The sequence below is a fragment of the Acanthochromis polyacanthus genome, chromosome 13 (genome assembly GCF_021347895.1).
Source record: "Acanthochromis polyacanthus isolate Apoly-LR-REF ecotype Palm Island chromosome 13, KAUST_Apoly_ChrSc, whole genome shotgun sequence".
NCBI lineage: Eukaryota > Metazoa > Chordata > Actinopteri > Pomacentridae > Acanthochromis > Acanthochromis polyacanthus.
In genome coordinates this window covers 34958431-34984202 of record NC_067125.1, presented here as the reverse complement: position 1 = coordinate 34984202, position 25772 = coordinate 34958431, and the positions used below count along the sequence as shown (strand labels likewise).

Sequence of the window (25772 nt, the reverse complement as noted above, 5' to 3'; positions counted from 1 at the left end):
TTGAGTCTGTATCTGTGCTAGCCGAGCCGCGCTAGACCCATGCTCTGAAGACGCAAGGGTCTAGGCACGCTCGACAGGGAGGGAGGCGGGCTAAAAGGTTGTCTTTCAAATCACTCTGCAGCAATTGGGTATTTATACAACCAATCAGTGCAACGAATAGGCTGACGTAGTTCCTAGAGCGCTGGAAATCAGAGGATGCGGTAGTTCGGTGAAGCCTTATTTATACAGTCAATGGGTGAAGCTCAAGTATATTACAGACATGTTAACAGAAAGATTATTCAGAGTCGGTGCTAATGGAGCTCAACGACTGTTGTCGTTTTTGTTTTTGACCCTGGCAGAGAATTAAATTCGTTGCCGTGGGTTGTCTAGCGCGGCTAGGCTAGTTGTTTCCGGTTGTTTCTGTCAGAATCGTCGCGCCTCTGTCGTCACTTAGTTACACCCGCCTTCTGACTCTACACTTCATGGTGATTCGTCGGCCAGTTTTAGGAGCATCCAACCTCAAGCCTTATGGAGGGTAACTAGACCCACCCTGGCAGAGAATTAAATTCGTTGGTGTGGGGGCGGCTGTGGCTCAGGTGGTAGAGTGGGTTGTCCAATGATCGAAGGGCCGGCGGTTCGATTCCCGCTCTCGCCTAGTCATGTGCTGTTGTGTCCTTGGGCAAGACACTTACCCCACCTTGCCTCCAGTGCTCTTCACTGGTGTGTGAATGTTGGTGGTGGTTGGAGGGGCCGTAGGCGCGGATTGGCAGCCACGCTTCCGTCCACCCCAGAGTGAGAATGTGTGAGTGTATGGTTGAATGGAAGCAATTGCTATATAAGCGCTTTGAGTACTCTGATGAGTAGTAAAGCGCTATATAAGAGCAAGTCCATTCATTCATGCTGTGGGTTGTCTAGCGCGGCTAGGCTATATCTGTGCAGCTACGATGCATAAATGGTGAAATATGGAAGCTGGAAACTGTTTGGTACTTCTGCCAACGTTCTGGTCATCACTACAGGTCACACAAGGACATCACTGTCATTTAGAGAATACTCAAATCTAATTCCAGCTTCAGGCAAAAATCAGTGCACAGACCGCACTGGCTCTGGCTGAAAAGGTGTTGAAGCAGAGAGAGTATTTGAATATTGCCCACGGTAGCCAAATGACACCATTAACAGACTTGGCTCAGCTTACTACTAGTGTGTCTCTGTGAATAAAATACTCCTCATTTCTTTGACACAAAGCTCCCTCTGGTGGATGACAAGGTTTTCAACAAGCAGCACATGTCTGTGACAAGTGGGCTGAAGCATAAATATTTATTTTGATGATGTAATCTACGCGCACTCCATTTCCATATCGTTGAAAAGATTTTACATGACAAAGAAGAAAAGAAAATGCATATTTGTAAGCCCTGAGTGGAAATAATAATCCACTGAGATGAGGTGGATGAAGTACATGATCAAGTGAAAAGTCCAGATTCTCAGTGAAAATGTTTTTGTAACTGTGGCACCTGCATGATGTCTAATTTATAGGTTTTAACTATAATGAGCCATTACACCACACAGGCACAGGATCTGTCCATTTTTCCCAATATAAAACATCATCTTTTAGCGGTGTAATCAGTCCTCAATCTGTTCAACATTAGAGGTGTCTAATTGTGTTTTTGTATTTTACAGATCAGCCGTCAGTGCCACACAGGCAGAAAGGCGACCGGCTAGTCTGTCATCATGTCGGCACCCTCTCCTCCTGTGGCATCGTTTAGGCTGAGCTCCTCCAGCATCTCCATCAGGGAGATGCGTGGCGCTCCGTCATCATCAGTGTCGCTCTCCACCGGGATCTTTGCCGCATCTGAAATTGAAATATCAGCATCTGCTCATTAACTATCCGATGCATCATCCGTAATAAACAGTGTGACACGATCAGAAACTTAAGGAGCCGTTTGCAGTAAATGAGCCGTAGCCTGACTGTGGAAACCTAAATATATCATCAGAAGTTCTGAAACCTCTCGGGATACTGCTACTGAGGAAAGTCTGCAGTGTCCAGCCGCTCACCTCTGTAGATATTGACATTCTTCCTCAGAGACTCATCTTCCTCCAGGTCCTCCAGGAAGTCCTGGTATTGTCTACAGACAGAAAAGCAAGTTGAGACCAAACCTATCTGGCACAGTTACTGATAACAAAAACACATCCACAGGATATTTGGCACTCTTGGAACATCAAACTATTCATCAAAGCAAAACAATGTCAAGGCTTTAATCACCATTTCATCATCAGCTTCCCTCTTAAGTGTTTTCCCATATTTTCTGTACCAGGGAACTTTGTACAAAATTCATCATAGCTTCAATATCACTCTTAAGAAAACATCCTTTACTTGTTTAGGAGTATTGTCAAGGAGTTTCAAATGTAGACAAGTCATTTTAAAGAATGTTTTGCAGAAGAATACCAAAAACCACAGCTATCTACAGTACATTTTAAGCACATCACATCAAAGGATGAGTCTGGTGATATTGTACTTTTTTTTTTTATTGTGAACAAATTCAATTAAAAAAACTAAAACCAACAATGAATCGTTCCATCATCTGTGTACCCAAAGCCTGATATAGCTTATTCCTCTTCTTCATGGAGCTTCATTGTCGTCCAAAAACATTAATGAGCCACAGCTTTCTCCTGGATGCCACGATTCTTCACTCCAATTAACATGGCAACTGCGTGCTTATTTCAAATCCAGCCTGCATCTACCATCACTCTGCTCTAAATGCTCAGAGGAAGCTCTAAATGTGCACTAATTCATATCTGAAATTAGTCCCAAACAGACTCTAAACTTCTGTGTAATACTTTTTTAAATAGCAGGCTGTGATTAAGTTGGCAGTCTTTTGAAGGTTTACTTTCTTCACTTTAAGAGACATATGACATTAACGTAAGTATCCCACCTCTCATCATCTGTGTCCATGCCTTCACGGTCTTTGGCCATCTCCTGCAATTTCCAGTTCCTGCGCTTCACCCTCCTGCTGCGGTCGTAGCTTTTCTTGATCAACACCTTTAACATTCCACATGCATGTTGTACAAATTGAAACAACACAAGGATATCGGCATATTTTTCTTGTGTGATTCTTTGCAAGAATGCACTGTTTTTAAAATGTTATCAAATCTACGGTCAATATTTTATGTTGCCACTAGAGGTCAGAGTTGATCAAGACCACAGTGGGCGAAAAACTTCAAAGAGGATGTTCGGGTAAGTGTGGTTGAGTCTTACCACATCGGGGACATGATGGGGGTTCATCTGATTCAGGTAGTCATCGTTAATGTTGGAATTGGCAAAGTCAAACCTGTCGGGTGCAAAGTAAATGTGTCATTAAGTGTAAAGCTCATAGCCTGCTGACAGTCTGAACGGCTCACATGATGAACATCTGAACATCTCATCGATCCTTCACTCACCCCATCACCAGGTCTCCGATGTTCAGCAGGTGGCCCAGGAATGTACGGCAGTGATACTGCTGGCTGGTATCCATCTCTGATGTTTTCTGAACCCATACATCAGCCAGGGTGTGCTGTAAAACACACACAAACACACAAAGAAGGAATATAAATAGTTTCAAGCCACTGAAACATTACTCTTGTTGTATTTCTCCTGTTAATTCAGACAGCTGCATCGATAATGCAACATTCAGATCGAGGAAAGCGAGAGAGAGAGAGCAAACTACAACCCTCATCCCCATCAAAAGAAACACTCTTGAGTGTTTCTGTCCTTTTGGCTTGAATCCCACATGCAGGTTCAGGGATAATGTAATGGTTTGCTATTGATTTTGCTTCCGAGAGAAGAGCAATGTTCCCCCATAATGCAATCTGTTCTGCACCAACACACACACACCCTCTTACCTTGTTGGACCTCATGCCAGCTCCAGCACCCAGCTTCTGGTCTCTGATGATGTCAATGTCCATAACGATGAACTCCTCCAGTTGCCGCGGGTTACAGAGACTGTTGAAGGGATTGCGCCAGTATGTGTTCCCATCCACCTCAGCAACTAGTGAATGAGAGATTATTTATGTATTATAAGGTGTCCTACTCTGATGGAGGCAGCCATTTTCAGTCGGCAGCTAAAGATAAAAACAATAAGGGATTCATTCTAATCAAACAGATCAATCTCGAAGCATGTGATTATTTCAGGCATTTTTGAAAACTTCCAGATACTCGGGAGTTCCTTTATCTGTAAACTCTATAAGTTTAAAAAATAAAAGGAGGCTGATTTGTCTGCAAATTGTTTTTTCTTCTTCCACATTTTCCAAACAAGCTAGACAGGAATTATGTGTTCTGTCTGTGCTGCAAATAAATTGCACAAGCAAAAAAACCGGGACACACACACATTATTCTAATACTTGAGTGAACTCCCTACTGCCGCCGAATCCGCCAAACAGCCTTGAGGCTGTTTCTGCAATTCAGCCCACTCAAAAACTTTCTGCAACTAAAATAGCCTGCTCTTTGAAGAGTAATTAAAACGTGTGTGCCGCTTCAAAATGTCAGAATTCTGCGGAGGAGCGCCGCAGCCTCTCACGTAATGAGTGATTGCACCAGATACAGAGGAAGCACATCTTCGCTAATTGTCACCGCGTTTGTACTGGTTATAAATCCTTCCAAATACAATGACTTGGCTGTGACGGCGAACGTAATGCAAACTGAAAATGTGCTTTTCTCTTAGTGAGCGAATCTGATGTTGTGCCGTGACTGGGAGCAGAAGGAAGCCGTGATGAACATGTGGTCGGCAAACTGGGGTCAGCTGTTGAAGGGTGTCGACGAGGCAGCGACTCTCAGTTGTATCACCACAGCAATATAGAGGAAGTGCTTTTGATGTAGTTTTTTTGCTGAACACTCCAAGATGCAAATCCATAAACAACCCGTGGCAATGCTTTCAGAAGTGGAAATCCTAAAAGACTCCAAATTAAGTGTACAGCTGGAACAATTAGCAGATCAAAAGAAATGTATAGGAAAGTGTTTGCATTGCTGCTTAAATGTTTAAGATCCAACTACCCACTTGAGAGAATCTGCTGCAATAATTATGTGGTAATACCGTTAGTGTCTTGACTTTTAAAGTGTCTGCTGCACAAAACATGACATCTGGTGACATTAATTTGGACTTTAGAAACTTGTAAGAGTCAGATTGTGGCTGTTTTCTGACACTTTATGGACCAAAGTGAGAAAATAAGTGTCAGATTCTTCAGCAAAGACAATAATCATTAGCTGCAGCCCTAATGGAGTTGGCAGTCCATTTTAGATTTCATCTATTGCACAATATTGCCAACTTTCATTATCGGGTAATATGTCAATTATTTTTATGATTAATTTAAATTGTACTGAATCGTCTATAAACTTTCATTCCCAGGTCGCTTAATGATTGAAACGCATAATACATAAATGTAATGTCCCTGGATGAGTTTCAGCCGAGGATCTTTGCTGCATCTTATACTCCTTTTTCTCCTTTCTACATACTACTCAAGAAAAATGAAAATGCCAAAAAAATTCTTCTAAACTGTCAAAAAAATTGAAGAGCTCTTCCTGCAATTTCCCACTGTCAAATTGCTCATTTGATCATGGATCAGTTGTTTCAACACTAGGCTAATAATTATAATTATTGACTTTATTATAAGCAGAGAACAATTTTCAAGCATGTCTACTTCACCCAATGCACTGCTTTCAAATCTACAAAGCTGACATTGAGATAGCTGTACATCAGGTGTTTCAGAGTGCTTATATATACAGCTCACCTTACAAAATTAATGAGTCCAGTGATTCAAACTATATCCACAACCAGACACACAAGACAGCAGCTACATTTAACCAAAGCAGGCCGATGCTGAAGCTAAAGCGGTGTCAGTTGGACCCGTTAGAACTCCTGGCAGTAGAAATACTCACTCTGCAGGGTGCGGGGATCAATGAGATGGATGGTGCTGGTGACACGGACGCACACGCAGACTTGACCCATGTTCCCGAGGCTCTGCGCCAGCCGCGGTGAAAGGCACACTACGTTGTCCTGGCAACCAGACACAACCAGACAACCCGGGGTCAAACTGAGGTCACAGGGAAAGTAAAAGGTTTTGCTGTGGAGGCACACTATGCTGGCCAATGTTTCCCCAACAGAAGGCGCTTGTTGTTTTCATTTATTGCATATGCCTCTGCATGCCCTCTATCATACAAACATGCTGTGAGAATACACTCAGTCTACTGCATGTGCTGCTATTTAAAACACACGACTAAAGCTACATGTCAAACAGGATTAAGCTGCTATTGAAAACAACAAACCCACACCTGCCAAGAATCTCTGTCCTCCTTTTAGCTTTAATGCTAAAGTATATTAATTCTCCCTTTTATATTGAATCAGTTACCCCTACTATCAACTGTCAAAAACAATAACATGAAAGAATCTTGGCCAGCCTCAGTTTTCCACCTGCATAAGACCGCTTTTAAGGCATATCATTTTACCTAAGCTAACAAAATGAAGGCTTCAGTGGTGATGTGCAAAGCAATATGACAATTCTGGCTTGTCTACCCTTCTGACAAGATAAAGGTGCATCTCCCTGCTAACACTGAATCATTTCCTTACATATATAGTACACAATATAAATAAAAGTCATTCCTGTATACCTTGCAGACAGGTACAATCTCCACAGAGAAGGTACTCTTGTAGTTGTACGTGTTCGAGTGGATGTCGTGAGAGATGAGGCGCTGGGATGTCTTCGACCTTTAAAATTGAAATGACATCATTTAGAGACACGTTGTACCATTTGGACAAATCATAACAGCAAAATGGCCTAAATGCAACCAAATGTTCTGAACACGTGGAAAAAGCAGCATGCTGTCCGTCTAAGCTGTTGAAGGTTCATTCAGGGGATGGATTACATAATGTTTCTACCATCAAGGAACAACATTTATACATTTTTTTATACTGTATGGACTAATAGAAACAACAAATAAAACCCTGTAAAATATTCCAGTGCTTTTTAATCGGTTTATATGCTTTGCTAATGCAGTTTTTATTAGAACAACTTATTATCCACAGGCTACATCATGGTACCAGCGGCTGGAAAATTAGCTCCACATTAGCTCGCAAATTTCTGGACCACTGGATGAAAGCATAATCTCTGAATGTAGGCAGACAGGAACGGTTTGAATACATTCGAGGTTGTGTTCAGTGTTTTCACAGGTAGCAACTGCTCACCTGCAGGGCACGGTGCACTGCAAGAAGTCAACCATCTTCTGAGCGTGCTGCTTGGAGCCGTAGTAGAAATCAATCCCCTCTAAGAGAAAAGAGCAATACCGTTAAATTCATCACAGGCGCGCTTCGCAGAGCAAACACGTATGCAAACAAAACACACAAGAGAGCAGATGAAGAGGAAAGAAAATATGGCGGCCACATGTTGCAGCCTTCATAAAGCTTTCAAGTGGCGCCGAGATACGGAGATGATTTAAATTGCACTATCGGGCCAAACTCCACCTCACAGTCCAACTCCAGAGTACAGAGAGCTGCTGCTGAGCTGTCACTCAATGCACAGCATGTGTGTCGGCATCTGTGTGCATGAAGTAGCTTTTAACATCTCTCAGTAGAGTGTGAAGCTGGCTTTGCAGCAAAACTGGTGTGGAATGCCTGCTCTGATTACAGCACACTGATTAGATGCACAACGTGTGCCCCCTCCGAGGCCCACATGAGGACAGCTGTAAGAAGTGATTGGCGCCAGTGATATGCATGCATGGCTTGCTGTCTGGTACGGGAAGAGGTAATTAACACTCGACACGTCATTATGTTCTGCTTCATTCTAATCCAAATTAGTTCCGCTAGTGACAAGCGAGGCAAGTTCGCCACTTTTCTGTGCAATTCGAGGTACAGGCCCTCAGGAAAATATCAGGCAGCCATCGTTAGAGAGAGGGACACTGCCACACACGAAAAACCTGAAATCATACGAGACTGACCTACCATGGATTTCTTTGATGTTGAGCGCATTCTGGTGGAGCTTATGCTTGAGGATCAGCTGTTCTAAATAGTAGAAAGTCTTTTTATGAACAGTCTGTTAAAAAAATGAAAAGAAAAACAGTGTCATACAGAGATTTATGTTCATCCTTTCTTGATGTTCAGCTTGACATTGGTAACAACCTGCTGAGACTTCAACCTTCTTCAAAAAACAGTCCAGTTGTTACCTTCAGAAATTACAAGTGTTTAACTTTAAAAAAAAAAACAACAACAACTTCTATACAAAGTGAAGTTGGTAATGATGCCTCCAGGGACAAAGAGCAGCAGAGAAACAAGAACAAGTAGACTGGTAATTCAAACTTCCTGTATATATTTGGCACAGTGCGGCTCCTTTGCAAAATATTTGCAAAACAGTTAGACCATAATTTAGGTAACTTAAATACAGTAACAGAAGTTCAAACGTCTGACGCTATAACTAGACACAAGTCTGAATCACCGAATCATAAATCTACTAGCAGTGAAGCTAATCTTGGTTCACTTCCATACATCAATGTGGAATGCAACGCTATTACTCTGTGATATATTTCCTGCCAAATATCTGGAGCTCAATGTTTGTATAACCAGTAACAGCATTACAGAGGAGTGCACTACAAAGTACTACCAAGGCTTTCTTGGTGTAAACTGGCTCAACAAAACCTAATACCACAATCAGTAACTATTGGTGGCAGTGGTTATCATCTTTCTCTGATAACCCAGGCTTTCTTCACTAGGCTGTATATGTGCTTCCATAACAGGAGGTGGTTTACACGACATTTGACTCTTCTTCTGCACAAAATGAACCAATCAAGTGCCAGCTAACTAGTCTGCAGGCTGTTGTAATGGCGAGCTTTGAAGGATATAAAGATTTGTTACATTATTTTTGGGTCAAATCAAAGTGAAATGAACGTTATTGACAGAACATTCTCTGTGATAAATACCAATACATTAATCCATTCTTTAATCTGTGTTCTATTAGCCACAGCACCAGCAGTGTAAAACAAACTTGGAAGCAAATCAGAACAAAAACGAAAAGGATATTTATGCATCTTCTGCATCATCACACTGAATGAACACAGGTTCCCAGAGCAACACATACAAAGGTTAGGGCTACTGTAACTGCACAGTTTCGATTAGAGGAACCACTAACATACAGCTCAGCAGGTTTGCAGATATGACACACTCCCTAAGCTGAGAGCCTCCATCACTCACTGGCAATATGATCAGGAACAGAATTGGTGAAAAGGTTAGCTGTGCAGCACAAGCTACCGCGGTGATCTGGCCAGGTTAAAAGACAGCCATCTTTGAGACACTGAAAACTCCCGACTTTCAGCTTAACATTCCTCAGTGACCCATTAATGTCACTTCATAGTACACCAATCTGGTAAAAAGTAAGCTGAAAGAACACGGAAAAAACAACAACGCTTCAACAGTAACATATGAGGTCACACTGAAGGGATTTGGAGGACAAAATGCACCTGTTCAACATTTTGGTGAATGTGTGTCAAACATTTCATAGCCTTGTCAGACCTCTACTAGTATCCATGCATCGCTTAAGATCAAAACAACCAAAGTCAGAAACATGTCCAAAAACAAACAAAAAAAAACACACCATCAATATCTCAAATAATAAATAGAATGAAGCAAACACATGCCATATGATTTATTGTAAAGTAAAATGTGAGTCCAGTTCAAAGTAAGTATACCAGGAGATGGAAAAAAAATGTGATCTTTTAGTAGGCCATAGACACCTACCTTCTGTCGAACCTGAACCACGGCCTTCCAGAAGTCTTTGGCCTCCACACGGTGGCAGTCGTCACACATCTGGTACTGGACGACAAACTCGACCACAAACACCTGCTGCAGGATCGCCCCATTCATCACCTGGAGAGGCGAAGACAACAACAAGTCACACCATATGCTCCGGCGGCATAGCAAACAATGACGAAAAACTTTGTGCTTGAAACTGTCCATTAAGGAACTCACTGGGGGAGAGAACATTTGCTTTATTTATGTTTCCATTTTCACACCATTTAGAGAAATAACTGACTAGTGGGGAAGTGTAGACAGCATTATAAAGGCCCTCCAACAGCACAAACAAAAGAGTTGGCCCTGAGAAGCACAGGGCTCAGGTTCTCACTAAAGGTCAAGAAGATGAGATGACAGCAAATGGCAAGACTCACTACTTTCAAACACACATAACTCAGTTAGGAACAGGCAGGTCTGTTAGCTCTGCTGTTTATACAATTCCTTCAGAGTAACTTTGTAATACAATATGTACTTTATACCATCACATTCTTATTTTTATGTATGTATGTTTTAAATTGAGGTAAATTCAAAATGAAACAATTGCTAGTTACCATTTTGGAAAAAAATGCAGAAAACAATTGAACAATCACCATCACACCTATCTCTGGTCACTAACCAGTCTTAATCTCACATTGAATGTCGCTTTCACACACTTATTTCCACTGTGTTATGTCTACCTCTTTCTGGATGGTCAGTTTCATCTTAATCCTTTTAGAGTGTGGCTCCGTCCACAGGAAGCCAGCATCAATGAGACGCACCTGTAAGGAGAGAGGTGTTGTTGAATCCACCGAGCAGAATGAGCCCAGACTAAATAATCACAAGAACTTTGGTGAAGAAGGTGCACATCATCATGACAAGACACAGCATTGTGGCAATATAATCCATGACAGAGCACCTGCAAAGAATAGCATATATCTGAAGATTACAATGTTGTTTGAGTCTGAACTATGTACAGGTGTTGATTTAACTTGATGGGTATTTTTGAGGACATTACATTTTATATTGTCTTATACAGCATCAAATCTGAAAAAAATCAAACTTTGTCACTGAAATCAGTCTCCTGCATGTGCGCAACCTTCTTCTGCACACACTCACAAAAAACTTGTGAAAATCAGAAATAATGCACAGAAATTACAGGAAAAAAACAGGCTCAGTAACAAGATGGGACTGAAACAAACAGTTTAGCATCAAAATTGTGAATCCAGGTTCAGGGAGGGGAACAATGGACAACTTGAAATTGATACCAGAGATGTTCACGTACATATTAAATGAATAAAGCATGCTTTTATTTTTCAGCAAGAATCTGACTTACTTTAGTCATGGAGCTCTTAAGTTTTTTCAAGCAAAGGGCCAGAAGTTCCCTGGATTCCAAAGCACACTGCACCCAAGTGGCCGGGGGCTGCAGGTATCTGCATCAAAGATGATATATTCAAGCCTCTTCTTTTTCAACAAAATGTCTCAACAAAACATTCACATCTATAAATGCTGTCTGGAGAGACACAGTGATATCATGTGTGTACTACACTGTTAAAAATGTACATCTGATTTGTGCTTGTAAACAACTGCATGAAACTAACCGTTCACACTGCTTGCAGAAGTGCACTGTGACTTGCTTGGGGATTCCCTCTGAGATGTCTACCTGAGTACGGAGGCAGGCTACACACATGTTGGCCGGGTTGGGAGGAATGGGGACACCACAGGTGCAGCACAGGCTGGGGAGGAGAAAATCAACATTGTTACAACCAATTTGGTATTTTCTTGGTTACTCGAGAAATGATTTTGAGTTCAGTGTCTTCAGTAAAGTTGAAATGTATATTAGTGCTAAACATTTTACAAAACATACCATAAGCCCATCTTTGTAACAATCACCACATCTGCTCAGTTTTTTTGGGATCATAAATTATCACAAAAAACAGTTACACACGTGGACAAAATTGTTGGTACCCCTCAGTTAAAGAAGGAAAAACCCACAATTCTCACTGAAATCACTTGAAACTCACAAAAGTAACAATAAATAAAAATTTATTGAAAATTAAATAATCAAAAACAGCCATTACTTTTGAATTGTTGATTAACATAATTATTTAAAAAAACAAACTAATGAAACAGGCCTGGACAAAAATGATGGTACCTCTATAAAGATTGAAAACTATTTGACCAGAGTGACATGATTAACTCAGGTGTGTCATTTAATTGACATCACAGGTGTTTCCAAACTCATAATCAGTCAGTCTGCCTATTTAAAGGGAGACAAGTAGTCACCCTGCTGTTTGGTGAAAAGGTGTGTACCACACTGAACATGGACAACAGAAAGCGAAGGAGAGAATTGTCCCAGGACATCCGAAAAAAAAATATAGACAAACATCTTAAAGGTAAAGGCTATAAGACCATCTCTAAACAGCTTGAAGTTCCTGTGACAACAGTGGCTCATATTATTCAGAAGTTCAAGACCCACGGGACAGTAGCCAACCTCCCTGGACGTGGCCGCAAGAGGAAAATTGATGACAAATTGAAGAGACGGATCGTTCGAATTGTATCCAAAGAGCCCAGAGCAACCTCCAAAGAAATTAAAGGTGAACTCCAAGGCCCAGGTACATCAGTGTCAGATCGCACCATTCGTCGTTGTTTGAGCCAAAGTGGACTTCATGGGAGACGACCAAGGAGGACACCACTGCTGAAAAAAACTCATAAAAAAGTGAGACTGGAATTTGCAAAAATGCATGTTGACAAGCCACAAAGCTTCTGGGAGAATGTCCTTTAGACAGATGAGACCAAACTGGAGCTTTTTGGTAAGGCACATCAACTCTATGTTCATAGACTCAAAAACCAAGCATACGAAGAAAAGAACACTGTCCCTACGGTGAAACATGGAGGAGGCTCAGTAATGTTTTGGGGCTGCTTTGCTGCATCTGGCACAGGGTGTCTTGAAAGTGTGCAAGGTACGATGAAATCTGAAGACTATCAAGGCATTCTGGAGAGAAATGTGCTGCCTAGTGTCAGAAAGCTTGGTCTCAGTCGCAGGTCATGGGTCTTCCAACAGGACAACGATCCAAAACACACAGCCAAAAACACCCAAGAATGGCTGAGAGAAAAGCGTTGGACTATTCTAAAGTGGCCTTCTATGAGCCCAGATCTGAATCCCATTGAACATATGTGGAAGGAGCTGAAACATGCCATTTGGAGAAGACACCCATCAAACCTGAGACAACTGGAGCTGTTTGCTCATGAGGAGTGGGCCAAAATACCTGTTGACAGCTGCAGAACGCTCATTGACAAATACAGAAATCGTTTAATTGCAGTGATTGCCTCAAAAGGTTGTGCAACAAAATATTAAGTTATGGGTACCATCATTTTTGTCCAGCCCTATTTCATTAGTTTGTTTTTTTTAAATAATTATGTTAATCAACAATTCAAAAGTGATGGCTGATTTTGATTATTTAATTTTCAATAAATTTTTATTTATTGTTACTTTTGTGAGTTTCAAGTGATTTCAGTGAGAATTGTGGGTTTTTCCTTCTTTAACTGAGGGGTACCAACAATTTTGTCCACGTGTGTAGATGTCTTGGTTTAGTCAAAGATATATCCGAAGCAGAAATCACAGAATGCTCATAAAAGTCCTCCGAGTTGCTGTGTTACACTCGAAGTGGGAAATTTTGATATTCAAGAAATCTGAACCAAGAAGCTATCACATTGGTGTAGCCCTTTATCTTCCAGTCTGGGGATATTTTAATCGATTTCCATTTCGTAGTGAAAGAGGTTCTTTGCAGCTTTATAAACAGGGCTTCAGGAGATGTTTTAAGACATTTAGGACAACACCTAATGAAAAGACAATGTATTTGTTAATACAACACCTGGTTCTGTCATGTGCACGTTGTGAATGCAGTGTGGTGTCACAATGAACTGCTAACTGTTTATCCAGTAATCCAGGCTTTCAACAATACTAGCACGATTACAGATAAAAATGGCTTAACATTGAGACTACTTTGACTACTACTGAGGAAGACTTGTCTGCATTAATTCATTCTTGAATAAGACAAATTTGTCTGTGAACACTTTAACTTAACAAATATACACTGATCAGCCACAACATTAAAATCACCAACAGCTATGACACACTGGAGCATGAACACAGCACTTTTAGGGGTGTCCAATGGTGTTTGACAAAAAGACAATGGCAGCAGACCCTCTGGGTGCTGACGGTTGTGTACTGAGCATGCTCTAATGCATCCCACAGGTGCTTGATTAAATTAGGATCTTAGGAGTTTGGAGGCAACGGCTTTATCACATTTGTGTCATTCCTGAGTAGTGCCATGACAGGGTGAGCTAGGTCTGCAGCAATGATTAACTGGGTGGTAGATGTCAAAGTAAAATCCAAATAAATGCCAAGATACAATGATTCACAGCAGAACACTGTATTAGGACGAGATTCTCCATCACTTCACCTGCCACTGGTTTTAATGTTGTGGCTGATCAGTGTAGATGACTCCAACATGATTTGAGGCACTGAGAGGGCTCTGACATTGTCTGACCCGGCTTATAAATGTGTTATCCTTGGTTAAACTATGTTAAGGCTCAAACAGTACTGCAGATCTGAGAATATAAACACACAACAAACTATTTTTTTTCCCACTTACATGTTTCCCTGGCTGCTTGGTGCAGGAGCCTGCATATACTCCATTGTTGTCAGCGGGATCCCTGTACAGCCCAGCGACCTCTAAGAACAGAAACATGACAGATGTAATCGGCCCTGTCAAAGTTGAAGCTATGATGGTAGACAGACTGCTAGAGCAGAGCAAACTTTAGCTTGTAGCAACTCCCAACTAACAACTAAAGATATTATTTCCAGCAGCAGGTAAATAATAATATTGTTTATCGCTTTTTTAGAAGTGCACACCCAGAAACAGACACTTCTATATACATAAGACTGAGAAAGACGACGAAAAAAATTCTACAGTTAGCACTGCTAACCTCGTTGATGCTTTGGATTCAAGACAAAGTTAGCATCGGAGGCTAAACTTGTCGTTTTAGGGAGTGATTCTAAACGATATTCGTGGAGAAACAAGCAGACAGTGTGAGCTAAAGTGCTCGAAAGGTATAAATGGTACAAAGGAGTCGCGACAAAACTTACTGAAGTGATTTTGTTGGGAAATCCACAACACACTGCTCACGTAAAGCTCTCCACGTTTTCCCCACCGAAGACAGAGGGCTGGACGACGTCACGCAACACTGAAGGACCTCGAGGCTGTCTTCGATCGCCTGAATAAAACTCCTTTTCTAAAACTAAAAAAATAATAATAAATACATTCAAGGTCAGATAAAATAAAATAAATTAAGACGACAAAATAGTACTGGACCACAGTATAAATAAAATTGTTTAAAAAAATATATCTAAATATACTGACAAATAAGAGTTTCCATCCTGTTAGACTAAAATTGTACTACACCACAACATAACAGGTCACAGAAAAGGTTGTATATTCTTCATGACTATCAAAGAGTGCAGTTTGTAAAAAAAAAATGTTATGAGAAATGAACACCATTTTATACATTCATTTATACAATAAAAACGGTATCATTACGGATGTAGATGTATCCTAGTTTTCCTGACTGGATATTTTTTGAAGATAATGTTAGCAATCATTAGGGCAGTCTACCATTTATATGACTAAATTATTATTTTAAAAGTCCTGTATGAGAGTCAGTACTCAAGCAGTGTTTGAACATTTATTAGTCACAAAATCAGCAAAGAAAACCTGGATTTCCCCCCCTCTAGTCATGGATACATTAAATTACCCAAGGCAAAAATTATCTGTGGTGCCTCTATTAACACCCCCCCCCCCCCCCCCCCATTTCTCTCACTCTTTGTGTAATAGATACAGTATCCCTACCCTTTAATATTACATGACCCCACATTTTGGTAAAATTTCAATTATTTGAAAGCAGTCCTAAAGAGTTGCCTGTAATCCCAATCATAAAATGGGTTTGGTGGAAGAACATAGATGCTAATCTGGATATATATGAGTTAGGCTTTATATAATAGTAATGCAACTACTAGTGGCAATACACCAACTACTGCTGCTGATACTGTCACTGCTATTACAACTTGTAATACTAGTCTATTACACATGCTGATACTACATCTACGACTCTAACAGCTACTTATACTACTACTTCTGCTTGTACTTTTCGTATTACTACTACTGCTTGTACAACTATACTACAGCTACTATTAATCGTCTGGTATTTGGTTGTCCAGCTGTTAGCTCGTGTTAGTGTTTTGCTAATGGCTAACTAGTTAGCTCTCATAGACCCTCAACAAGATTTAATAATGAAAAACGAGCCCAAAACTATTCTTACCTGTGGAAAGTTATTCCAAGTTTCCTTGTCTTGATCGTCCAACGTAGTGTGCAACTGTATGCCGCACAATGAGCCGGCATTCTTCTTGTTTTAATTTTCGTGCAGTACACATCAATGGAAAACACTGAAACTTTGCCCCCACTAGCTTAGTGTCTCCGTAGGCACGCTGCTCAGAGGGGCGTGTCCTATCTACTCCATATCTATGCCTGTGATCAGGAACGTCTATGCGACTATCCACCCTGGACAGGAAGCCATTTGATTGACAGCTCAGTCCACCAAGTGAAAGCAAACTGATTTGCATTTTATTTCTTGGTGGTTATTTCAGGGTGGACTGACACCAAGAAATAGAAAAATGCAAATCAGTTTGCTCTGGGCGGGGCTTTCTTTTCAGGGTGGGGAGTTGTACCTGCACACAGGCTTCTTTCCTGACGCCAGCTCTGACCACGGCTGAAGTGAAGCCGTGTCACCGTGGAGCTTCGGCTGATTCTGCCATCAGACACTGAAAGGACGCTGCTAATTAGGTAAATTAATGTTTCTTTTTTTTTTATCAGTGGCAGAATAAGGTGAAGCTCAACGGTGACATGGCTTCACTCCAGCCGTGCTCGAAGCTGGTGTCAGGCGGGAATCCTGTGTTCAGAATCCCCGCCCAGAGCAAACTGATTTGCATTTTTCCTTTTCTTGGTGGACTGAGGAAATATAAAGAGAAATAAAAAATAAGTAACTAAATAAATAAACAAATGTGGAAATATAAAGAGAAATAAATAAGTAAATATATAAATGTGGAAATATAAAGAGAAATAAATAAATAAAAGGAAAAAACAGAAAAGGTAAAAGCAAAGACAAAATTTTCCTTTTTATTTATTTATTTATTTATTTCTCTTTATATTTCCACATTTATTTCTTTATTTATTTCTCTTTATATTTCCACATTTATTTATTTATTTATTTATATGTTGATGTGGCACTCCTGTGACTCCATAGCTCTCATGTTGTTTAGAACGTCATTTAATTTCCAGACTATAATATGTCAAATATTGGCAGATAAATCCCACAATAATAATGTAAATCTCATTTGTGGCTACAATTTGATATTATACAAAACAGATGAAAGAAAGTTCCTGTGATCCACTGACCACATAAGTACACTGTTTAAGTTTTTACTTACTTTACGTTATTGTATTTTACATTATTTTATTGATTTTTTATTGTAATTTTACATCGTATTATTATTATCATTATTATAATTATTAGTTTATTATTATTATTATTAGAGTTTTTAGTTCTTGATAGCAAAATACCAACATTTTCTGGCACTATTGCTGCCAATTTTTTTATTTTATTTATTTTTTAATTCTTTTGTTTTACAATGTCGTCGTGTTAGAGGGAACAATGGAACACAATTAATTGCTTTGAATGTCACTTAATTTCCAAACTATGATATGTTAAATATTGGAAGTAAAATCCCATAATAATAATGTAAGTCATATTTTTGGCTACAATTTGATATTTTAATTACAAAACAGATGAAAGAAATCTCCTGTGATCCAGAAAAGTACACTGTTTGTTTAAATCAGGAGAATCACTATGATTTAAATATATTTGATCTATTATTATTATTACTATTATTAATAATAATTTATTTATCTATTTATTTATTTATTCATTTATTTATTTTACCATTTTTATTATCATTATTATTATTAGCTGTTTATTATTATTATTATTATTATTATTAGAGTTTTTCTGGCGCAATTGCTTCCAGATTTTGAGTTTTTTTTTCTTTAAATTACCGTAATTAATTAATATTATTACAGTGCATGAAGAATCTGCTGTCATGTTATTGGGAACCATGCAACACAATTAACTGCTTAATTTCCATACTGATATCATATCATATGTATCAAATATATCACAAACCATATCAAATTTTGGCAGTTAAATACGACTGTAATGATTAAAACTGTATCACCGTGCCTTGTTTGTGGCTACATTTTTATATTTTAAATAAAAAACACGATTTAATAAAGTCTGCTGTGCTTTTCTGTGGTCGACACTGGAGACTTTACGAGCTGCACCTGAAGGCAGCACCACCGTTTAGAGGAGCAGCAGCAGAGAGTCGCAGCCAGTGTGGCAGCTGGGAATGTGAGGGCTCCAGCATAGACCGCTATTTTCAGGACTGGGAACAGTAGCAGGGCTGGCAAGGGGACAGGCTCTGCCCACGACTCTGCTCTAGCCAGCAAACTGGCTTAATTTGAAGTCCCAACGGGCGACCTGCGTTTCTCCGTCCGGGGTGTCGGTGCTGTCGGACGGCGGCAGATGGTCAGCGGGCAGCCGTTGGTGGCTCACTGCGGGGCTGCTAAGAGCTAAAGGGGGAAACCAGCTCCCGAAGCTCCGCGTTCGTTCCCCGGTGGTCTGCGTCCTGACACCTTCCTGCCTGGTAGCGTTTGTGAAAATGCGGTGAAGTGTCGCCCCTGGTGAGTCAGTGCGAAACGCTCGGTTAAATGTGCCTGTTTCACCGCGAGCCAAAGCAAACGCGACGATGGAGTGAGATCCGCGGCGGGGGGCGAGCGACACACAACAACCTGCCGCGATTTCCTGCGTGTAAATAAATAAATGATAGAGGATACGATGACCCTGCTGTCCCTGCTAGGTCGGATCATGCGTTATTTTCTGCTCAGACCGGAGACCCTGTTCCTGCTGTGCATCAGCCTGGCTCTGTGGAGTTACTTCTTCCACACGGACGAAGTGAAGACCATCGTCAAGTCCAGCCGAGATGCGGTCAAGATGGTCAAGGGGAAAGTGGCCGAGATGATGCAGAACGAGCGGTTCGGAGGGCTGGACGTCCTGGACGCGGAGTTCGCCAAGACCTGGGAGTTGAAGAGCAACAACGTGGCCGTGTACTCCATCCAAGGCCGGCGAGACCACATGGAGGACCGGTTCGAGGTGCTCGCCGACATCGTCAACAAGAGCCACCCGTCTATTTTTGGGATCTTCGATGGCCATGGGGGAGAGGTGAGTGTGGTGCTGAGGCGAGGGGAAGAAACGAAAAGCAGCATCTTTAGTGTTTATCTCCATCTCATACACATGTGTGCACAGGGAGGCATTAAAGTGAGCTTTGGGGGCCCCAAAGTGTGTCTTCAGGTGCCTCAAGCGAGCTTCAATTGGGTATTTGTAAGTGTTCTGTCTGCTAATTTATTTATTTTTTTGGTCTTCAGAAGCTGACAAAGTGGAACAGAAATATAAGTTTTAATGCAAGTTTTACTCCTGCAGATCAGACTAAAATTGTTTTCTACCTCGCATGTGATTATGATTAAACACAAATTGATTCTTGAAGGCTAATAGAGGTCTTTAAACTACATTTTACAACAGATTGCACTTTAATGCCGCTGTCATGTCAGCTGATATTAAACTCAATTGCTGCCTATTCCCCTTACAAGTTTTCAACTGAATTACAACAAATCAGGTGACACACAACAAGGCTTTTGATACTAAGGGACCCGAGAAAGCAATCAGTAGTTCAGCCTTTCTCATGTAGTCTTTGTGTAAAAGTGGAGTAAGGGCCCAGAATCCCATATTCATAGAGGCCCCTAATGTGTTGCTACAGCTTTGCATACACCCACACTGTTTTCCTTAAAACAAGGGAGCTGAAATCACTCCCAAACTCATCTCTCATGTTTTTTTTGGGCCAAAATAGTTGTACATTCTCCATGGTCTGAAATGGGTATTGTTGGAAGGAGAAGGATGAACTCAAATTTCTTCAGAGTTTAATGCACAAGTAGCTGAGCACAAATGAAACGGGTCATCGATCACTGATCTGCTGGTCACTGTCCTCCCCCTTGTCGATCTCCTTTCTTTCTACTTCCTCGGTGTAAACTAATGTTGACATCAGACACAAGAGCATCAATGTGGCATCGTGTTCAAGGCGTCAACAGTTTGACAAAGCCTTGTGAAAAGTTGTCAGTAAAAGACACAAAGAGCATTTGAGATGAAGCCTCAGTCAGATGGGAACATGAAAACACTGATTCATTATGAAGTCATAGCATGCGTACAGTGGCATTGTTCTGTAGGACTTCAACCCAGCCCCTCAGCTGACAGTACTGATTCAACAGAGCCTCACAGAAAACAAAACGGCTAACTGTAACTGACTGGAGACCCCATTTTCTCGTCTTCAGCTCCCGCATTAAACGCTGCACGCTGTTTGATCGGCCACTTCTGGTCGCTGAGGAGCTCCACGCTGCTTTTGACAGCCTTCATTCTGGGTCTGACTGCTGTGGTCTGATTGAGGCAGGATGATAACATGCTAAAAATAGGCAGCCAAAGGCACAGAGGTGGCTGTTCTTTTAGGGGAAATTAAATTTTAGGCTGCGGTGCTGACTACTGCAGCTTTTGACCAAAAGTGGTCATTGGATTGTTTTTCCCCTGCGGCCTTTTCTCTCCTCGTTGATTCTTCCCCTCTGTGGTGTTCATTTTTAGAGATCAGTGATCTAACCTGTTACCCCACCACAGCTACCACACATATGCTGAAGGGACTTGAAGAAATAAATCGAAGTATATGTTTATCTGACGGCAAAATGAGGAGAAAATGAGTGGGAGAGCCTCAGTGGTGAGTTTAAGAGCAGGAAGAGACGGTTAGGATTCGCCCATGTATGCAAGCATCTGTTTTATCATTGCATATCCATGGGCAACAATTTGGTCCGTTTTCATTCCCACGCCCTCGTTTGAAGTGTGTGAAATGGTTGCCAGACAGCAGCCTTCAGAAACAACTTCTCTGTTTAGTGAATTTGGTTCTATTTTGTTTTTTTTACGTAGCCAAAAGACAATGAATAAAATAGATTGATGCTGTGTGGCCCAAAGCACCACCAGGAATATGGACTGCCTCAGCTGGCTAGTGAGCGAGGTGTCAGACACTTTGCACACATGCACACTCTGCTCGTCCAAACCACAGACATGCTCATTAAAGCAGTGTCGGACCCATGTCAACGTCTATTTCACATTCAAGACTTTGAATTGACATCAACAGGCTTTGGATGCTGTTTAGAAATCCTGTAAATGGTAGAAATGTAAAATACATCATCACTTGGGTGTGAGCGTGCCGTCAAATTGGAGCAGGGGGAAACCGCAGGGGAAGAAGTAGTAGATCCAGATGCATTCAGAGCTGCAACTAACAAATATTTCTTTTATAATAAATACATTTTGTGGATTGTTTTTTGATGAATAACAGAAAAAAGGTGACTTTTGCAAACTGCTTGTGCCCTGAATATTCACTTAACTATAACATTAGTCTAATAAAACTGCAAGTACTTGTAAGTGAGAATCTGGAAATAGGCTACAGTACCAGTCAAAAGTTTGGACACATTTAATTATTTTATACATTGTAGATGAATACTGAAGACATCAAAACTATAAAAGAATACATAGGGAATTATGTTGTAAACAAAAAAGTGTTAATCTTCAGTATTAATCTACAATGTAGAAAACAATACAGATAAATAAAAAGCATTGAATGAGAAGGTGTGTCCAAACTTTTGACTGGTAGTGTCCGTTTGGCATTTTGCTAAAAAATAGTAAAAATAAAGTTGTAGTATTACTTCTTCCTTTTATCTTTCTAAGCTTAAAAAAGATTTTTTTTTTCTCCGATATATTCTAAATGCAAGAAGCATGTGCTTGAAAAGAGTGCAGGCTGTAAATTGAGGTTTTAAAAAGTAGAATATATAATTGCTGTATCCTAACACTGACAGGCAAATCAGATGCTTTCTTGTCAAGAAATAGTTGAGAAGATCAATATCATCACATTAGCATGAAGGCAGGAAATGGGGAAGAAAGCCGAGCTGCTTCCCAAAAAGTAAAACATTTTTTTTTTTTTTTTTTTTTTTTTTTTTTTGAGTGTTAATCTGCATTTGCAGCATGTTCGGTGCTTGATTTGAATCCTGTGATGTGAGTCCAGCAGGTTGGAAGATAGAAAGCTGATAAAGAAAACTGAATCCTTCATGAAGTTTGTCACTGTTCTACTCAGTGTAACCAATCAGTTTACTACCAGATGAATCATCAGTCAGCGCTAGATAACATCTGGAGATCTCCTCTTTTCTTTCAGTGTCTCTTTGCACCAAACACCCACTTGCACACAACAACGCAAATTCAATTTTCCGAGTGTTTAAAATCAGTGCTTAATGCGGACATATCCGTCGGCAGTCTCCGTCATATTAGATGTTGGCTCAGTGAGGGGGATTTATCTGTTAAATGGAGATTGATTTTTAGCTGACACATGGGAATAACCTGCATGAAAGTGATAACCCTGGGCTCTCCATCCATTTAACGGCAACATGAGCCATTTGTTCCTTACTGGGATGTGGAGAGTCAGCCGTGCTTCGCCCCTCCTTGTCTCGCTGTCAGGTTGTAGCTTCGGGCGCTGCAAAATTACCTTAACTGTAGAGTACAGAGGAGACATTCACCATGAGCCTGTTTAACTTGAGTGCGGGGGCTGTTTCTCTCTGTCTGTTTTGCCTCCTTTTTAACTTTTGTTCTGTACATTTCTTGTTCCATCCTGGCTCACTCTTTCATGTGGTTTTGATCGGTGATGTTTGTTTGCAAGTGGATTGTGATAGATATGTTTCCTGACTGAAAGAGGCGACAAGAGAGCAGACGACCACCGCTGTTAGAGGGCTTCTCTTCATCTTTGTTCATCTCTTAGCTTGTCCTTACTTCACCTTTTCATACTCGGTTTGAATTGCCATTTAATTTCTAACTTCATTATTCATTTCTTGAAGTACAGAGTAGACAGGACATTTGCTGCAGCATAATTCACCTTCCTTTCAAAATCAAGGGCGTTTCACAGTCAGTAAGGCTGGTGTTTGAACTTTTGGTATTTTAATATGTTTATGTGCATGTTTGCATTTTACTCCAGGACCAGGAGAGTGGGTTATGTACTTTAGATACCAAGGAGTTTGAATTCCTCCTGAGCTCATACTGACTGACTGGAGAGATGAAAGAAAGACCCGGCATGTGACTAATTGCACTGTTGGCATTACAGGATTAGAGAGAGAGAGAGAGAGCAAACGAAGAGAGGGAGAGTGGGAAGATCAAGGACACCAACATGAGCCTAAGTGTATGAATATGTATGTGTATCTCTGTGTGTGTGTGTGTGTGTGTGTGTGTGTGTGTGTGTGTTGCAAGCTTGCAGAAGAAGCTGTTTTCCCCTTCATGGATGTTGACGGTTCAAATGGAGATGACAGGGGCATTTTGGTGTTACATTCCAGGGAGAGACGACTTCAGTGTGAGACTGAAATGCCAAAGGCCTATCAGGAACAGACACCTGCTTCATGCTATCTATGCTCTCTGCAAGTTTATAAAATTGACTTCACGGGCACTTATTTCGAAGTAAATGATATTAGCTAAACAAATTAAAAAGGAAAACTCTGAAATTTTAAAGCAGCTGTAGTCGGTATTTTTATTTTGACAACGAAACACTAATTTTATCACCTCTGTAGAGCTATTACAGTGTCTTTTGGGTCAGTGTTTTGGTTTTCTGGCTCTCACTTTTACTGTTTCAGTTCACTTCCACTGCTCTCACCAGCACTGCTTTTGGCAACACTCCACTGTGAACTACCTATCACCAACGGCAGATGGGCTCAGTAAACATCTAGCTGGTGAAGAGACCGATACTTCCTTGAAATTTAATTAATGAGAATACTGCCAAAGTATCTGATAAATCTGTTCTAACAGGTTTATGGACAGTAAATAAATGTTTGTCTCATCTGGCATCTGGGAATCTTCCATCTATGATTTTGTTTGGGGGAGTTTGTCTGTTTAGTTTTCAAATTTAATGTTCTGCCTTCATGAGAACTCAGCTTGGTAAATAATTAACCTGGAAAGTGCAATTCAAAATATCCTCTAATAGGAGCTGGCAGTTGGGTCATTCTTGTTGCACCGATTTTGACTTTCACAAAACAGGGCATTGACTTACTGCCAGTTAAGACCTGTTTAGTTGTTGCTCTTTGTTTGATTTGTGCTGAAAAGCTGTGTCAGTTCATGAATCATATTTGAGAGATTGGCAAAAAATTGTGTATGCATGGTTGTGCACTGTGATCATTTAATAGCATATGTTATTCCCACCTGTTTGGTCATTTAGGGGCTGCAAGCGGATGAATGTGACGTCTTCGACTCTTTTTCAAACGGTGTCGGACAGCTGTTCAGGGTGTCTTTACAGCTTCTTGCTCAAGAAAGATCTCAAGGTGATTTATTGGCAGCGTTAGACTCTTCTGCTGACACTATACGGTTTCAAAAATTGCTTTATTATGCCGTTTGACTTGCCTGTTTTTCCCAGTTTTAGAAAAAGTAATACTAGAGTGGGTTTCTGTATTCTTTTTTGCAACATGCTCCCAATGCACCACACACACACATGCACACACACGCACTCGCACCTGTGTGAATATATAAGCAAGGTGTTGGGCTGACAGTAGCCAGATGGAAGATTTTAACACTCTACCAGACAGCTCATTCCTCTGTATTAACTGTAACACAACATTGTAAACAGTGGATTTGGTTCATGATCTTACATTTACAAGTGACTCGGTTCTCCGTCTGACTCAGGCTGAAGCATCAACAGCACAGCTTTATGCACACACACACTGAGGAATCCATGAGTAGGACAGAATTCCTAACTGCTCCAGCTGTCTGCCCTGCACTTTGACTGTAAAAACAAGAGAAATTCATACTATGAGGATCAATAAAATTGCTTATTATCAGCCTTATCCTCCTATCCACTTGTGTCATTTGTGGCGAAAGCAGTCACTCAACATTTCCCTCGCAGTTGAGTGAAGCGGAAAGTGGAGAGAACACGGGAGGTCATGTACTGTTGGAAAAATACTTGTGAAGCAAAGAAGAGACCAGAGAGCTGGAGAGCTCTGCCGAAAAGTCTTCTGACCTTTCGGTAATTCGTCCCGGGTGGTGAGGTTTGCTTTTCTAGTAGTGAGTGGACTGTCAACGAGCGACTGAGGATTCAAGGAGTGAAACACAGCAAATAAATGGATGAATGCGGTTGCTGCCTGCCGACCAATCTAAATGTTTAGCCCCGCAGTATACATCTGTAATCTCTTCTTTTCCACCACCATCCTTTTTCCATTAAATAAATGTGAGGCCCCTAACTGTAATAACATTTTTTCGCCTCCGTGTGTCTTTTCCCCTTAAAACAAGCTCCTCTCTTTAGAAGATAAGAGCATTTAGTGAGTTAATAAAAACATGCACTTCTCAGGTTTGGTGTGTGTGTGTGTGTGTCAGCAGCATGTAGGGCCAGATAAGTGTCTTCTTCAACCTCAGTGTGCCATCCTTCCCTGCTGGCACAGGCTGCTCAATAATTTAACACCCTCTCCGTCAAACACTTGTGCTAAACCCCCCTGACTAAATATACACCTCCTTGAAGCAGAAGGAAGGCACAAGGTCATTGTTCACACACACCCGTTGCATCACATTGTGTATGTGGAGTTTTGTGGGAGGAATTCTTGTCTGGAAAGTTGTTTGTGAAGTTTGAACGTTGTGTTGTTTGGCTTCCCTTTGTCCTCCTCCACTTCACCCACTCTTTGCTCAGTTTGAGCTGACGTGGGGCTGAAGGGTGGGTTTGGTAACGGAGCTGCGTGTGTTTGGTTG

The 25772-nt window shown here is 40.9% G+C and overlaps 2 protein-coding genes across 2 annotated transcripts in view; one reads left to right on the top strand and one right to left on the bottom strand.

Annotated features, from left to right (window-relative positions):
* Positions 1-1279: 1279 nt before the first annotated feature.
* nmd3 (NMD3 ribosome export adaptor) lies at positions 1280-15040 on the bottom strand. The gene is made up of 16 exons (XM_022207153.2): positions 14905-15040; positions 14411-14490; positions 11354-11488; positions 11089-11185; positions 10454-10534; positions 9723-9851; positions 7938-8028; positions 7185-7263; positions 6611-6707; positions 5882-5999; positions 3853-3998; positions 3412-3524; positions 3230-3302; positions 2907-3013; positions 2029-2099; positions 1280-1825 (listed from the first exon to the last, which is right to left on the bottom strand). The coding sequence occupies exons 2-16, from the start codon at positions 14452-14454 to the stop codon at positions 1692-1694; spliced, it is 1515 nt and encodes a 504-aa protein (XP_022062845.1). The 5' UTR covers positions 14455-14490; positions 14905-15040; the 3' UTR covers positions 1280-1691.
* Positions 15041-18211: 3171 nt separating this feature from the next.
* The window catches only part of ppm1lb (protein phosphatase, Mg2+/Mn2+ dependent, 1Lb), a 56899-nt gene continuing 49338 nt past the window's right edge, over positions 18212-25772 (top strand). Inside the window, exon 1 of the mRNA XM_022207154.2 lies at positions 18212-19145. Coding sequence (XP_022062846.1) covers positions 18747-19145 — 399 coding nt within the window. The 5' untranslated portion in view covers positions 18212-18746. The remainder of the gene's footprint in view (positions 19146-25772) is intronic.